This window comes from Apteryx mantelli, chromosome 12, assembly GCF_036417845.1.
Source record: "Apteryx mantelli isolate bAptMan1 chromosome 12, bAptMan1.hap1, whole genome shotgun sequence".
In the NCBI taxonomy this organism is placed as follows: domain Eukaryota; kingdom Metazoa; phylum Chordata; class Aves; order Apterygiformes; family Apterygidae; genus Apteryx; species Apteryx mantelli.
This window is the reverse complement of record NC_089989.1, coordinates 3,276,779-3,292,813: the sequence shown is the minus strand read 5'-3', so window position 1 is coordinate 3,292,813 and position 16,035 is coordinate 3,276,779. Positions and strand designations below refer to the sequence as shown.

The window sequence follows — 16,035 nt, the reverse complement described above, 5'->3', positions numbered from 1 at the left end:
TGGTGAAGCCGTGATGTGTGCCATCAGATGCTGGCCAGGGAAGCAGGCTGGCCCCGGGGTGGCTAAGCTAGCTGCTCCTCCTTGCTGCTGGTCCAGGGATTGGTGTGCTGCTTTGCTCCCAATCCCTGGTGACTTCTCCCTGCCAGGACCAAGTGTGCTCGACCCTGCTGGGGAGGGGAGGGATTGAACTGGGGTGTGGAGAGAGCCCCTGTAAAAATACTCTTCCGTTGGAGGGTGTCACTACCAACAAACAGTTCGGATCCAAATTCTGGAGTATGGTTATGGCAGCTATTGAGGGCTGTGGTTTCTGGTGTGGCTTCTAAAATTTTCTGAATCCAACTTAGTGTTACAGAAGGCAACTGTAACAAATCTCAAAGAGGTGCTTAAAGCTCTCGCATCATGCGTGTCGCTGGAGTATCCGAATGCAGATGCTAACAACAACTCCCTGAGGTGGCTTTGGGAAGTGTTATAGTCCCCTCCAGCCAACCTGAGGGCAGGGCAAGGATGGACCTTGTCTGTGAGCAGTGGGGTTTGGACCTGGAGTTTCCTGTTGCCTGAGCTTTGCCTTCACCGCGAGCCTTTCTTTGCTTGCAGACGCACGTTCTGAAATGGAGGCGTCAGCGCAGCCCCCGAACCGGAGTGACTTTGGGGGAGGGAGGGCGAGAGCCCCTCTTTGCAGGTGCCGGGCACTGAATTACCAAGAGTGCCTGGGGCTGTACGTGAATCCCGGTCTCCCCTGACCCTTGGCTACCAGCTGACCTCCCTTTTCACCATCTCTTTTTCTCTGGCTTATTGAGCGAGGGGAAGGTTTCTGTCAAAAACCGGAGTGTGGATTTTAGGTGGGGATTTGGTTGGAGCTGTCCAGCACAGGCAGCACCGCTCAGCGGTAGCCTGGGCTTCTTTGGGGGTTAATTGTAACCGCGGGGCAGGCGGGCGTCGGGTGCAGATGCACACATGCTGATTGCTGGAGATGGGGGGTGGTTTTGACCTTTCCAGCTTCTGCCTGAGTGTGTTTATGCAAGCCCTGCCTCCTCGCGCACTTAACCCTGCACAAAGGCAGGAGAAAAGCACGTCCCGAAGTCCTGCGTTGAGCTGCCTTACAGCAAGAGGGCCCTTGCAATTAGAGTGTCGTCATCTTCCAGTGGGAAAGGAGACTAGGAGAGGTGCGCTTGTGAGGGAGAGGAGAAGGTGGAAGGGAAAGAGCTGTGCTGGGCAGAGGGGCAAGCGCAGGGGAAAACGGGCCTTTTGTTGGCTTTGATAGGAGCTGGGAAGGTGGAGATCAGGTTTGTTCTTTATTTATTTATTGTTAGAAGCCCCATCAGCCTCCCAGCTGGCAGCCCTGTCTGCCCTCCCATCATAGCTGTGCACAAGAAGAGGTCGGGGGGGCGGTTTTGCAGAGCTGGTGGCCAGGAAATTCGGACCTGGTTGGCTGCATTGTTCATTCAGTGTCAGCCTGCTCGGAAGCACGTTCCTTCTGCAGGAGCCCGGCAACAATAGCACGTAGACGGGGGACCGAGAGTCAGCATCTGAGGCATGGGGTAGTCCAAGGAGGGAGCAGCTTCTCTGCCCGCCTGTGGGTTTTACGGTCCATTTGAGGCAAGCAGAGCCTGCAGCATAGATGGATCCTGCAAAATCACAGGGCAAGCGGCCTTTCTGATTCCCATCTCTGCTTGGCTGCGAGCTGTGTTTGTCCTCAGCTCAGGCTCATAGTGGCAGGGAAGTCTTGGGCAATCACAAACCAGTATGATTCCAGTGGGACTGGCAGACAGTGAAACTGGCCCCAGCTCCTTGTGGGCACAGGAGCACCTGTGTCTGCTAAAAATTGCTCTTGGCCATTGAGGATGCAAGCAGTGGGGTAGTGGGGCTGCGCCTGTGGTGAGCAGCATGGTGTGAATCTGGTGTGTTGTGTGAGCCTGGCATTGTGTCGGCTTGCAACCTTCCAAGACGGGCTTAAAAGGGCCAGACCGTCGGGCTGGTGGTGAGGGTTGAGGCCCAGCAGTGCTCGGGCCGTGGTTGCTGTGCTGCCCTTGTTCCCCTTGAGCTCTTCATGCACAGCCTCCCCTTAGGCCCAGAGTCCAAGAGCTTGTCCCCGGCGTTTGTACCTTCCCCGCTTCCGTGCTGACCTAGGCCCCTCTTGGCTAATAGGTGGGTTTGATCTCCAGATCTTGAAAGGTGACCCAGTTATCCAAGATGTGTCTCGCTTTAAATCTCGGCCTGGCGATAAGACCCCCTGGAGCACATCTGTCCCGACTCCTATGTCTGAACATGTCAGATCCTTCTTTTCAAGTCAGAGAAGGGTCCCAGGGCTGCCTTTGCCCTTCACAACTTGTTCATTTTGCTTCTCCTGAGAGGCCTTATCTTGGGAGCTTCCTCCCCTGTTAGGACCATCACAGCAGAAGGTGCTGACCACAGAGAAGGGTGGATTTTGGTTCTTGGTTAAGAAATGGCTTTGGAGTCTTCTTGGTTATAATATTTTAATCTCTTGGTTTTTAGAGTTGACAGGAGAGGGACACTTGCGTTCTGTGCTCTTTGAGAGCAGCCTAATTTAATTCTGAGATCTCTTCATCTGTCATAGGATCATCAAAACCTTGAGAGATCTGTCAATGCCCTTTGGGAAATGGTGAGCAATGTTCACCTCACCCCTACCAGTCTCTTTGTTTTACTCTTTCCTTCTTTTATGACTAGGCATTTTGTTACTCCTCAGCCCCAAATTTGAAAGTCACCCTTGTCTGTGCCTGTGTCACCATCACCGTCCCTGCAGTGGCTGGTTGGGGTGTCACAGGGCTGTGGCCTTGCGCTCTTCCCTTAGATAGGCTTTTGCTCTCTAACGCTGTCTCTGCTGCTCAGAAGAGGCTAGGCAGCAATCCACTGGAGCCCATCTCTGATCTCCTAATCCCTCTGCGTGGAATGCAGGGGCCTGTTCTCCTCCTTGGGGGTCCTGCTGCTTTGTTCTTTGAGCTGAGCTGCCTTGTTCCTGTTCCCTGGGGCTTCTCCTAGAAGTGCACTTCCCCTGGGCCCAGCCCAAGCCCTTTTGGGGAGGCCTGTGTTTGCTTTCCTGCTGGACTAAGTGAAGGTCCCTCCAGAAGCTTGTCCTTGTGTTTGCTTTTTCCCCACCTGCACAGAAGGGTCCCTTGGTGATGCTTGGATATGTCAGGGAAATGACTGCCAGCTCTGTGGTCGGCAGAGGCGGTCACCAGGCTCGGCGGCTGGGACAGACTCAAATCTCTGCCTGTGACTTGGGGCTGTTGAGATGGGAGTGTTGGCCAGGGCTCTATCTGGTGAGTCAGATCCTCTGGGAGCGTGGGGAGACAGAAGAGATGGGGAATCGCCCTGGAAGACCCAGAAGACCATAGCACAGCCCGCACTGAGCGGTGATTGCTGACTCTGCTCCCTCTGAGGGGTCTCCAGCGCTGGCCTGAGAGTTTTGCTCCATTCCCAGGCAGTTGGCGCGGGCAGCGCCCAGGCATCCCCGCTGTATAGGGGCGCTCGGGTGGCTTTGACCATGCAGCAGCGGGTGCCTCAGGCCTGATCAGGCTGGGAAGCAACGGCTAGGGATCCCTGTCCCCATGTAACGGTTGTATGTGTGGGGAAGGACAGCGAGGGAGGCAGCTGGGTGTGACGAAGCAAGGAGGGGTTGGGGGGGAGGATTGGAGGAGTCCAGGACAGCAGCCCATCCCAGGCTGCCTTGCCACCCTTCTCCCCGGGGAGCAAGGAGAGTCTGTAGCCCATCCCGCACTCCGGGGAGGGCTTGCTTGGACCTCTTCCTTCTGTAGCTGTCCCTCTTGCTTTTAAGACTGGTAATTGTCAGTCTTGGAAGTGCAAACATGATGACCCGGTGCTGCTCAGCACCAGGGTTAGAGCCTCTTGTGCCCCTTCTCCCTTCTCCTTTCCCTGTAGGCATGTTTCCAGGACACCTTGCTCTGCTGCATGAATATTCACCAGGCACCAGCTCTCCAACCACAGGATTTAATCAGAAAGGCTGAGCATTTGTGATTAAAATGCCTCGCAGGGGGGGGTCAGTGCCTCCAGCCAGCTTTGGGTTCTCTTTGGTGTTTTTTTTTCTTGTTTTCAGAGGGTCATTTTCTTAACCATCTGCTTCCCTGTGCGTGGTGCCGATGGGGGAGGCAGCCCTGGGTGCCAAGCCGAGGGTGGGCAGCAGGTTATGGGGGAGCTTACAAGGGAGGGCCCTGGGGCTGGACCCTGTGCTGCCATGGGGCCTTGGCCTGCCCATGTGGAGGGGGTGACTCCGGCTTGTGGCAGAGCCCCTTGTCTGGGGTGAGGGAGCTGTCTGGCCCGAGGACTGAAAGGTGGCCCTGGCATGGGACCCAGCTGACATGCCCTCGTAGCACAGGGACAGCAGGCAGGGAGGGGAGTCTGGCACCCGCCGCTAGGATCCGCACCAGGGAGACCTTTGCTGACCAGCCTGGCTCCCTCTGGTGCAGCAGGGCATCTGAGAGAGGAGACATCCCCTCCGAATGATAGCCCCAGCAGCTCCAGGCCTGTTGAGTGCCGGCGGCGCCCCGGGCCTTTTGCGCCCTGCTGCCAAGCAGAAGGCGTGAGCAGATGTTGGGCAGCAGCTGTGGCCTGCGGGGCAGGCCTGTCTCATCGCTGCTTCCTCACCCTCCAGGTCCATTGATCCTGGGATTGCGCCTTGTTTCTCCCTCCTTGATGCTGCTGCAGGGGTTTTGGTTGCCTCTCCACCACGCTGGTCCTCTTGCCCTGGCTCACATCATGGAGCAGGGGGGCATAGCAGTGTTATCCCAGGCTTCCAGGGAAAGGAGCGTTTGGGCTTTCCTGCTGTGGCCTAGGCAGTGCCAAAGGTGTTGGGCACCCTGCAGCCCACCCTCTTCTCAGGCCACAGCCTCCTTGCTCCTTGGAGGCTTTGCTGGCCTCTGGCCTGCCCCAGAGCTCAGCATCACATTAGCGGAGGCCTAATAACGGCCATAAATCAGACGGGCATCTGCCTGCCTATTGACTGGCGCTGAGCAGCCCTCAGAGGGAGCAAAAGGTGCTCCCCCGGGCCTTGCTCCTGCTTCCGGATGAAACCATTTGCTGGAGGTGAGAGAGTGGGAGGCAGTCGGGATCCGACTGAGCTTCGTGCTCGCCTGGGCCAGACAAGCAAACTGTGAGGGGCGGACGAAGGCTGGTGGTTAATCTCTGCTCACTCTGTCCTGCTCCCTCCGTTTCAGAGCAAGCAAAGTGCCACGTAGGAGGAGGTTTCTCACCTTACTTCCACACGAGATTGAAGTGGTTTGATTTCAGAGGGAAGCAACCCCCCTTCCTTCAGGAGATTAGCTCCTGGGTGACTGTATAGGCTTTCCCTGGCGGCCCCAGCCCTGCGCAAGCCTTATCTCCAGAGCTCCAGCACCGACGCGGAGGCTGGCGCTTGTGCTGGAATTTGCAGGGTCTCTGGAAAGCTTTCACCTTCTAAAGATAGGGGGGAAAAAAGAGAGAGGGGGAGGGAAAAAAGGGAGACATTTCAATCTTTAAATCCTCCTGCACTGCAAACTTCAAACGGGGCTGAGGGAAATCAAAAGGCGTTGCAGCATGGCAGCCGCGGGGAGAGAGGAGCGATACAGGCCGCTTTGCACACGAGGCTGGGAGCTGTGGGATGGGCAGGGGGATAGAAGGTTGGTGTTTAAACCCTCCAGCCCTTCATCTCCTTCTAGTCAGGAGACTGGGGCTCACGCGGCTGCCAGGAAGCCTGCTGCCGCCTGTGCCAAACTGCACTGTGCTGCGTGAGATGGAGCAGTGCTGCGTAGCGGCTGGCCTGAGTTTGCCGAACTTGTTTCACATCTGACCTCAGCGCAGTCTGGCCTTGGCTGCCTGGTGGTGACAGCCTGGTCTGTTCGTCTTCCCCGTGCGGCCTGGTAGCAGTGCTCGTCTGCCACAGACAACGAGCAGGCGTCCGGGTTACGTCTGCGTGCAGGATTGACCACGGCTTCCTAGGGAAATTGGGAATGTGGTCATATCTGTCTTTCTGTCTCTCTCCCATGTTGGCTGGTGTTGGCCACATTCGCAGCAGGGTATGACTCTCAACGATAGCGGCATCATCTGGGTTTCTGGGAGCTGGATAGGTGGGGTGAGGAGGTAGGTCCGAAATTGCATCGCTGCTGCAGTGGGAGCAGAGTGGTTGTCTGTCCTGGCTGGCACTGTGTTGCCTGGCCAACCCGCATGCGTACAGCGCCAGCGCCTCTCGTCCAGCCGGGAGCTCGGGGATGGGGGAGCTGAGGGCTGGTGTCGGGGCGCAGGGGGAGACCGGAGGTAGCACGAGCCTGGGCCCGCGAGGAGGTGCTGCGTTTCTGCAGCCCTCGTGCCCGGGGGTGGCACCTCCACCCCAGAAGCAGCTGCCTTTTGCGGCAGCGCAGGGGACACAAGCAAAGGGGTACCGAGGTCACAGGTGTGACTCGCTGGCGGCCATGAGACTGTGCGAAGCTCAGCTGGTCGCCGGGAGCAGCACTGGGCCAGGAGGCAACGCCTGGGGCTCGCAGCAGGCCCAGCTGCCGGCTTTCACTAGCCAGGTGGCTTTGCACAGACTGCCCTCCTTCCCTGGAGCTCATCACTGTGGCTTCCTAGGGTCTGGTCTCCTGAGTACGGGGCATGCTGGCACGTTAGTGGGCTTGACATTGGGGGGGAAACTGCTGCTAACAGCCAAAATCCTGGAAGAGGACAGGCCGGCAAGTTGGCAAGCTGAGTGTGCGGGTGTGTGTGCCTGCACACACCCACGCGTTCGTGCCTCGGAGACCGCTCGCACAGTACAGGATCCCAAGGGGGAGGGAGTTTGTTTCCAAGGAAAATAAAGATTAAAGAGAATTAAACAAACTGGAGATGGGACGAGGGAGGAAGAGATGGGGAGCAGATGGTGAGAAAGGGGGAAGCAGGGAGACAGACAAAAAGCCATGGAGACCCCGGGGGAGAGAGGAAAGAAAAGGCAGGAAGAGAGTGCGGGAAAGGCAGCACAGGGGAGGCAGGCAGGGGAGGTCAGGGCATTGCAGGGAAGTAAAACACCCCAGGCCTTGGCATCGGCTCCTGTGTTTGCTCAGCCTCCTGCTGGGCCTCCCTTCTGCCCATTTATTTCCAGCATCTTTGTTCATGGGAGCTCAGTTTGCTGCCTAGATCCAGAATGGGGAAAACCTGAGAGTTTTCTCAGTGGAGAGCCTGAGGCATGGGAGAAAGTGTAACCACACGGAGAACTCGCCCTTGAGCCCAGCGAGGTGAGGGCGGGTGGCAGCCTGCTACCCTCCCTGTGCCATGGCTCCAAGCTGCCTCCAAGCTACAGCTGCCCTAGCCAAGGTCTCGGGCCTTTCGGGGATGCACTGGGCTGGGAGGCCCTGCCCTGGGGTGGGAAGGAGGAGGATCTCCAGAAAAGACCTGCAGCGTGTCCCTGTTCCCTCCTGCAGACGGGATCCACAGTGTGACAGCCCAGTGTGTCCTGCGGGTGATCATCATCACGGAGGAGATGTTGGCCAACAGCATCACGGTGCGGCTGGAGAACATGTGGCAGGAGCGCTTCCTATCCCCGCTGCTGGCCACCTTCCTGGAAGGGGTGGCCACTGTGCTCGCAACACCCAAGGAGGATGTCTTCATCTTCAACATCCAGAATGACACGGACGTGGGTGGCACGGTGCTCAACGTCAGCTTCTCGGCCCTGGCGCCCCGGGGCGGGCACTACTTCAGCTCGGAGGAGCTGCAGGAGCAGCTGTACATGAAGCGCATGGCACTGACAGGCGCCTCCATGCTGGAGGTGCTGCCCTTCGACGACAACGTCTGTCTGCGGGAGCCCTGCCAGAACTACATGAAGTGCATCTCCGTCCTCAAGTTCGACAGCTCGGCCCCCTTCATCGCCTCCCCCTCCACCCTCTTCCGGCCCATCCACCCCATCACCGGCCTACGGTGCCGCTGCCCTCAGGGCTTCACTGGGGACTACTGCGAAACGGAGATCAACCTCTGCTACTCCAACCCCTGCCTCAACGGTGGGGTCTGCACCCGCAAGGAAGGGGGTTACACGTGTGTCTGCCGCCAGCCCTTCAGCGGTGAGTGCTGTGACTGGGGCACGGGTGGGGGCTCCCTGGGTGAGCTGGTCTCCTGGGGTTGCTGTCTGTCCCGGGCAGCTTCTGCGTCGGGGTGGACGGGAACTGCGAGGTCAGGTACTTCGCACAGGACTGGATTTGTGCGATGTGGCCTGTCCTGGAGCTCGGGGCAGTTTACGCCGCGGCAGGGCGCTCTCCCCAGCCCGGCTGCGGGTGGCGGAGCCCCTCGCTGCCTGCCGAACCGCAGAGGTCCAGCACTGCTCCCTGCGCTCGGTGTTTCCATGGTGCTGGATGCACAGGGCTGAGGTTGCTATAGAAATGTGTCTCGTAAGTAGGTGGCACGGAGGACTCTTGGGGGCCCTGGCTACCACCTCCCCACCAGGACAGCTTTGTCCACGGAGCAGGAAGACAAAGCTGTGCCTGGACTGAGATACATGAGACCGGGACTGCCCGGGGCAGAGCTGTCACAGGGAGCTGGGGGTGCCGAGGCAGAAACGCCTGGCCCAGGGGAGAGCACTGGGGAGCTGAGAAGGGATCTTGGCTCTCCCGACGACTCTGGTCTTGCTTGGCAAGGGCTGGTGCTCTTGGGGTCCTTATGTTTAACTCCAGCAAACCCACCATTTGGGATGGGGGAGGCTGGGACCAGCTGCCCCACCAGGGAGGATCTGATGCAGGTGGGCAGAGACCAGTTGTGGGTGAATCCCTGGGGGGGAAAGCCAGTGTCTTCTTGCCCCAAGCCCCCACCAGGCTGTGGAGACCTGTGCCTATGGCTGGCTACTGTCAACCAGGGGCAAGGGAAGGTGGCCTGTGGCTACGGGGAGGGAGCAGCCCTGCCATGCTCTCCCCGCCAGCAGGCACCGTGCAAGGCAGGGGAGCGCGGCAGCAGATGGCTGCGGTGGAGCTGCTCTCCCGTTGGTGGCTCCTGGTGAGATAAGCAGAGTCAGTGGTAATTAACCCCCGGCATTTGAAGCGTGAACAGCCATTAGCAGAAGGGTTAATGAGCTCGTTTCCCTGTCACTTCATGCTGTCTCCGCATCCTCCCCGTGTGCCACTGAGCAAGTAATGGGAGCAGGGCCTGGGGCGTAGGATTGCAGCTGAGCAGTTCTCCGCGCACTTTGGGATTGGCACGGGAAAAGAGGCTGGCTGCACTGCCATCTGGATAGCTATGGAGATCAGCCCGTCCAGAGGCGCTTTGGATGGGGGGAGCCAACCCTTGGCTCGTCCTCACCTCTCCACCCTTAGGACTCTGCCCAGCCCTGTTGTGACCAGTCCTCTCCTGTCCCGTTCTCACATCATCCTGGTCCAAACTTGCTCCTTCTGCTGGAGTTGGGGTCCCATCCAGCCCAGGTGCGAGGGCCTCCCATTTCGCTCCACCACCAGGCGAGAACTGCGAAGTGGACAGCCGCTCGGGGCGCTGCACGCCCGGCGTGTGCCGCAACGGGGGCACCTGCACCAACGGCGCCGACGGGGGCTTCCGCTGCCAGTGCCCGGCGGGCGGCTTTGAGGCGCCACTCTGCGAGGTGTCCACGCGCTCCTTCCCACCGCGCTCCTTCGTCATGTTCCGGGGCCTGCGCCAACGCTTCCACCTCACCCTCGCCCTCTCGTGAGTGCTCTCCCTCCGCCACGTCTCGCCCCATCCCCGTGCTGCGATGCCGCCCTGTGCGGTTTGCTCTGGCGCGTGCTGTGGGAGAGCGGGGATTTCTGCCCGCTCCCGGTGCACGCCCTGCTCCTTCTCTCGCCCCAGGTTTAGCACTCTGGAGCCCAGCGGCCTCCTGCTCTACAACGGGCGCCTGAACGAGAGGCACGACTTCCTGGCGGTGGAGATCATCGAGGGGCAGCTCCAGCTGAAATACTCCACAGGTAGGCTTGGCCCTTCGCGTTACGGGATATGGGCCATGGGATCTGGGGAAGGCCTGCTCCGAGCCAGCTGAGCTCAGTGCTGGCCTCGAGCCCCATGGTAAGGGAGATGTGGTTGGGGGGTCACTGCTCAGGTTGTCTGTGGCACCCAACAGTCCCGTCCTGCTCCTGCAGACTGAGCTGACAGCGCGCTGCCTTTGCCACTTTGCTCAGCCTCCCTGCCCCGGCCCTCGGGACAGAGAGGAGCCGGCGGTGGCTGTGCCTCTGCCTTTCTGCCCCGTTCTCTGTCACTGGGAGCTTCGCCTCCTGCCTTGCTCCGAGCCAGTCGGGAGACGAGGACCCTGTTGGGAGGGTGTTCGTTGTCCCTTCAGCCCCAGCCCCGCTGCATCGTGCCACTGCTGTTCCTGCTGCTGGCTTCCTGAAGGGTGTCAGGATGAGCTGCCGGGGGTGCTGGGCCCTCGTGCTAATGCCTAGGGTTCCCCTCCTGCCCTGGGGGGCGGCATTGCTCTCCTCTCCCCCTGCACAGTGCCACATGGCCATCCTGTCACTGCCCTGGCTCTGCTGAGCTCCTCAGGGTTCGGCCCAGCAGCGAGTAGGTGGCCGGGAAGATTATGTATGAGGGAGGTTTCTCTTCCAAGGCCTCTGCTGGAAAAATAGCAAGCTGGAAAGCAGTGCCAGGTGGGTGACTGATGACAGGGACATCCCCTGCACTGATATTGAGGTCCTGTCTATCAATTGGAGGGAAGGAGACTGACAGCATTCAGCCAGTGGCTCGGCTGGAGCGAACAGAGCCTCTTTCTGCTGATAAATTGAGGGGGTTTGTCCAGGGAAGGACTGGGATGATGAGGCATGGGGAAACCGTCCTGGGGGTGGAGTGAGGGGGCTCTGCAGGGGCCGAGGGCTGGCGTGGGGCTGGACGCGCGATGCCAGGCACCCCAGATGGCAGCCAGCGAAGTGCAAGGGATTCAGCCTGGACCACGACAGCTGTCCTGGGACCCTGGGGGCTGCTAGCTGCCATCCCAGGGCTGTGGTTTCCCTCCTGCCCTGTTCCTTGCACAATGCCACGTCGGGCAGGGACAGTGCGCCGAGCCTGTGTCTCTGAATCCCTTCCGTGTCCCCGTGTGAGGCTGTTTGCAGTGCGGCGTGTTTGTAAGAGGGGGCAGCGCATCCAGAGGGCTGCCCGGCTTCCCTCAGCGTTTAATCCCTGTCCCTGCAGGAGAGTCGAGCACGGTGGTGAGCCCGTACCTGCCTGGGGGTGTGAGCGACGGGCAGTGGCACACGCTGCAGCTCCACTACTACAACAAGGTACGTGTGCCCCTGCCTGTCCCCCCACGTGCGTGGGTCTCTCCCCGTGGGGCCATGTGCTTTGTGTGGCACGAGTGGCTCTGATCCACCTTTTCTCCAGCTCTGCCCCATGGGGTAGGCAGAGCCCATTATCTGTCCCATGTGATGGATGTGGGGAGGACACAGCTGGGCACAGAGAGGAATTAGCCCTGAAGACCAGGCTTGGAGGCTGCAGAAATGTGCTCCGTGCCCTCAGCAGTGGCTGTCTCCAGCCCTGCTTGCTCTGCTTGGCCAGAGACTTCCCTTGGGGTTCGCTTGTGCGTGTGGCAGCGGAGCGGTGCCTGGGCTGCAGCCCCATCCCTGCTGTTGTGTGAGGCTGTCTGGTGGGGGGACGTGTGCTGCTAACGTCTGGCGTTTGGTTTCAGCCCAAGGTCAGCGCCCTGGGGGTGGTGCAGGGCCCCTCCAAGGACAAGGTGGCCATCCTGACAGTGGACGAATGCGACGCCTTGGTGGCCCTGCAGTTTGGCAGCGAGATTGGGAACTACTCCTGTGCTGCGGAAGGTGTGCAGTCCAGCTCGAAGAAGTGAGTTCCTCGGGGATCTGCTGGGCACAGCTGCGAGGGGGGGAGGAGCAGGACGCCTGGGTCCCCAGTGGAGTCAATCCATCCCATTCGGCAGAGCTGTAGTTCCAGGTCCTTGGCTGCATGTGCTTGTCCCTGGGGAGATGTCCCCTTCCAGCCTCTCACAGAGGAGAGCTGGCTGGCTGGCCTGAGGCCACTGTGGAACTTACAACCCTGGGCTTCTCTCCTTGCAGGTCCCTGGACCTCACAGGCCCCTTGCTCCTTGGAGGGGTCCCAAACCTGCCTGAAAACTTCCCTGTCACTCACCGGGACTTTGTGGGATGCATGAAAGACCTGTACATTGACAGCAAACGCATTGACCTGGCCTCCTACATCGCCAACAACGGAACTGCTGCAGGTACCCTTGCTGGCTCCTGCCCTGCGATTTCTCCCTCCTGCTCACCTGCAGCGCTGCCAGGCAGTTAGAGTGACATGGCAGTATGACTGGAGCTGAGCAGTTTCTCATCGGAGGGGGACCTACAGATCCCCCTAAATCAGCCAGCCCCCACCCCAGCTAATGTCCTGGGAGCGTCTCCTGATCCCGCGTGCAGGGCCTGCAGAGCCAGCCTCTCTGGGAGATGCTGCTGAGAGTCAGACCAGCTCTGCAGCATATTTCTCCTGACATAAGGAGCAGTGACAGCCTTTACGCTTGTCCCCGAGCAGGCAGCGCCTGCTCTGAGAGGCCCAGCAGCTGTGCCTGCCGCTTGGCAGCCAGGGGAAGGGCTGTGGGGGCGGTGGTGTCTCCCCATGGTGGCTGGGGTGGGGTGGAGAGGAGGTTGAGGCTGATGTGGGCAACTTTGATACCTCCAGGCTGCCACGCCAAGCACTCCTTCTGCGACTCCAGCCCCTGCAAGAACGGCGGCACCTGCTCCGTCAGCTGGGGGACCTACTCCTGCCTCTGCCCCATTGGCTTTGGGGGCAAAGACTGCCGCCACCGTGAGTGAGCGGGCTGCTGCTGGACGTGGGCAGGGTGGAACATGGTGCTGGGATTGCTGTGGAAGCAGGGTGAGGGGGACCTGTAAGATGAGCTAGGTATGTTGTCCCTGCATTTAGTGCTCTCTGTGTAGTGTCACCAGCACTTGGAAAATGGAGTTGCCGTGGCTCCAGGCACAGGAGAGATCAGAGAGAGCAGTACTGCTGCAGGCAGGTCTTGGTATCACTCAGCCAGCAGCATGTGCGACTCAGTGTCCCTCCTGAGCCTGCAGTGGCTGTGGCCAGGCCTTTGCAATACGTGAGGAAAAGCCCAGAGCAGAAGCAGACAGTCCCCATCCTTCCTCCTCACCTCCGCTTTCCTTTCCAGCCATGCACCATGCCCACTATTTCCAGGGCAACAGCATCCTGACCTGGGACTTTAAGGCAGACGTGAAGATCTCAGTGCCGTGGTACCTGGGGCTGGCATTTCGGACGCGCCAGCCAGACGGGGTGCTTCTGCAGGCTCATGCTGGCCAGTACACCACCCTGCTGTGCCAGGTAGGGCCATGGCCACAGCCTCAGCTACAGCACCCGTGCCCCAGGCTCTCCTGCCACCCACCCAATGAGAGCGGGAGGACTCCAGCCCAAGCAGCGGGTGGTTGTGGGGAGAGGTGTTTAGCAGGGCTGGGCCCTCCTCCCCCTGCCCGGAGATCACAGGAGGGTAGGATGGAGGTGGCCAGAGGTGGCCAGGGCTTTGCTGACTGCTGCCATTGCTGGTTCCCTCTCTGCAGCTGGCTGGAGGCCTGCTCTCCTTCATGGTGAGCAGGGGGTCTGGGCGCAGCACCAGCCTCATACTGGACCAGCTGCGGCTCAGCGACGGGAGATGGCACGACCTCCAGCTGGAGCTGCGGGATGTCCGCAGCGGGCGAGACTCACGCTACGTCATCACCCTCACCCTGGACTTTGGGCTTTACCAGGTATGAGTGGTGGGGACAGGAGCTATGGGGGTGCTCTGCGTACATGGGTCTGGTTACGCCTTTGCGCCCTCAGGGCGGGCTGGCACCCGCAGGCTGGTGGGGCAGGGATGATGCCAGTGGCCCCACATTACTCCCCCTCCTTCTGCAGGACACGGTGGTTGTTGGAAATGAACTGCATGGCCTGAAGGTGAAGCACCTGCACGTGGGGGGAATCCTGAGCTCTGGCGAGGTGCAGAACGGGCTGAGGGGCTGCATACAGGTGAGTCCGTTGCTCTGAGCCTTCCCTGCGCAGAGAGATGGAAACGCAGGTCTGGCAATTGCTGCCAATGTCCGTCCTGCTGGTGACGCTCACCCCCTGAGCGTTCAGGAGTCCGAGGCGCTGTGGGGATCCGTGTGCCAGCACAGCAGTAGGTGACGGGAGGTGGCTGCCCCTAGAGGCTTGGGGAGGGCAGGAGAACAGGGGACTTGTGTGTCTGCCCTGGCTTCACTGTGCGTTTCTCTCCTGTGTTGCAGGGCGTGCGACTAGGTGACAGTGCCACTGGGACTGCGTTGCCCAAGCCCAGCCATGCCCTGAGGGTAGAGGCTGGCTGCAACGTGCCAAGCCCCTGCGACTCCAGCCCCTGTCCGGCCAACAGCGTCTGCAAGGACGAGTGGCAGAGCTACTCCTGCGTGTGCCAGCCAGGTAGGGCTGGCAGCGCTCTGCCACCCTTTCACTCTCCACACTGCATGTCTGCTCCCGCAGCCTGGCCCATGGCTGCTCTCCTGCCCTTTCCTTGGGCGAGTCATGTGCCCAGAAATCCCCTCAGATGCTCGTTTGGTTTTGTGGAGGACAAAATCCCTCCTGAGCCCCCTGAATCCTTTCCTTGCTGCTCTGGCCCCTCTCTGGCGGATCATGCTTGCTTTATACGGCGCCCTGTGTCCACGCCACAGGGTTCTACGGAGGGGACTGCGTGGATGTGTGTCACCTCAACCCCTGCAAGAACAAGTCAGTGTGTCGCCGCAAGCCGGGCTCGCCCCTGGGCTACGTGTGCGAGTGTGGAGGGAACTTTTTCGGGCAGTACTGTGAGCACAGGTGAGATGTGGGGCACAGGGCAGGGCCCTGCCCTGTGGAGCCCAGCTCTGTGCCACCTTCCATCCCAGCCGTGCCAGCAGGGACCCCTCAGTGCCGCCCTGCTCCTTGTGAGCTGCTGCGTGGCTTGGCCAGTGGGAGGCAAAGAGGCCCAGGGAATTAGGCTGTCGTAATGTCAGGGTTTTTTTCTCCCTAGGATGGACCAGCAGTGCCCGAAGGGCTGGTGGGGGAACCCCACCTGCGGGCCCTGTAACTGCGACGTGAACAAGGGCTTCGACCCTGACTGCAATAAAACCAACGGGCAGTGCCACTGCAAGGTGAGGGACAGCTGTGACCCGTGGCCTGCCTGTACCCCTGGAGCTCTGCTTGTCCCCCCATGCTGTTCCTTGTCCTGGCAGCTGCCAGGCCCTGCTTTGTGCTCCTGGCCTACGGACAAGGAAGACCGGGGTGCCTCTGGGCTAGATCCCTGCCCAGCACTTCATTGTGGCTCTCCTGGCCCAAGGAGGTGACAGTGGGGTGCTTGCAAATGGGGATCTCTGTGACAAGTCCCTGCTGAGCTTGTGGGCAGCCCTGTGAGGAGAGCCTGGCCCTTTCCTTCCCGTGCCCCAGTGGTTCCCTCTGTCTTGGCTGCTGTCCCTATGGGCTGTCTGATGGCTGTCCCCCTCTCCCCCCAGGACTTCCACTACCGCCCAAAAGGCAGCGACACCTGCCTTCCTTGCGACTGCTACCCTGTGGGCTCCTCCTCGCGCTCCTGTGACAAGGAAACGGGCCGGTGTCACTGCAGGCCCGGCGTCATCGGGCGCCAGTGCAACAGCTGTGACAGCCCTTTTGCCGAGGTGACGCCCAGCGGCTGCGAGGGTGAGTGGGGGCACGGTGGGGAGACGGTGGCGTGGGGCTTGGCATGAGCCATCTCCCCCTGTAACCGGGCCCCTCGGGGTGTGTGTGTGTCCACAGTGCTCTATGACGGCTGCCCCAAAAGCCTGAAAGCGGGTGTGTGGTGGCCCCAGACCAAGTTTGGCTTCTCGGCCGCCGTGCTGTGTCCCAAAGGCTCCTTGGGTGAGTGAGGGATGCGACGGGGAGGGGAGAAGCTGCCTGAAGTGCTGGGGCTGTAACAGCCTCGGCAAGATCGCCCCCTTCTAGCACTGTCCCGGTCCCGTCTAGCTGGGCTGGAGGGCTGGGAGAAAGAAGTTGGAGGAGAAAATACCCCAGCCTTGGGGAGGGCAGGGGGGTTGGACACAGGGCTGGGAGCAGGCCGCAGGGTCTAGGCCTTCTGTCCCCACCTTTTCC

The 16,035-nt window shown here is 60.4% G+C and overlaps 1 protein-coding gene across 1 annotated transcript in view; it reads left to right on the top strand.

The window, feature by feature from the left end:
- CELSR3 (cadherin EGF LAG seven-pass G-type receptor 3) overlaps positions 1-16,035 on the top strand; it is a 46,410-nt gene that overhangs the window by 3,049 nt on the left and 27,326 nt on the right. The window contains exons 2-16 of the mRNA XM_067303638.1: positions 7,401-8,033; positions 9,411-9,633; positions 9,775-9,890; positions 11,104-11,192; positions 11,597-11,754; positions 11,985-12,148; positions 12,601-12,726; positions 13,091-13,260; positions 13,494-13,679; positions 13,828-13,938; positions 14,193-14,361; positions 14,610-14,751; positions 14,945-15,065; positions 15,423-15,606; positions 15,703-15,804. Of these exons, the coding sequence (XP_067159739.1) occupies positions 7,401-8,033; positions 9,411-9,633; positions 9,775-9,890; positions 11,104-11,192; positions 11,597-11,754; positions 11,985-12,148; positions 12,601-12,726; positions 13,091-13,260; positions 13,494-13,679; positions 13,828-13,938; positions 14,193-14,361; positions 14,610-14,751; positions 14,945-15,065; positions 15,423-15,606; positions 15,703-15,804 (2,694 nt within the window). The remainder of the gene's footprint in view (positions 1-7,400; positions 8,034-9,410; positions 9,634-9,774; positions 9,891-11,103; positions 11,193-11,596; positions 11,755-11,984; positions 12,149-12,600; positions 12,727-13,090; positions 13,261-13,493; positions 13,680-13,827; positions 13,939-14,192; positions 14,362-14,609; positions 14,752-14,944; positions 15,066-15,422; positions 15,607-15,702; positions 15,805-16,035) is intronic.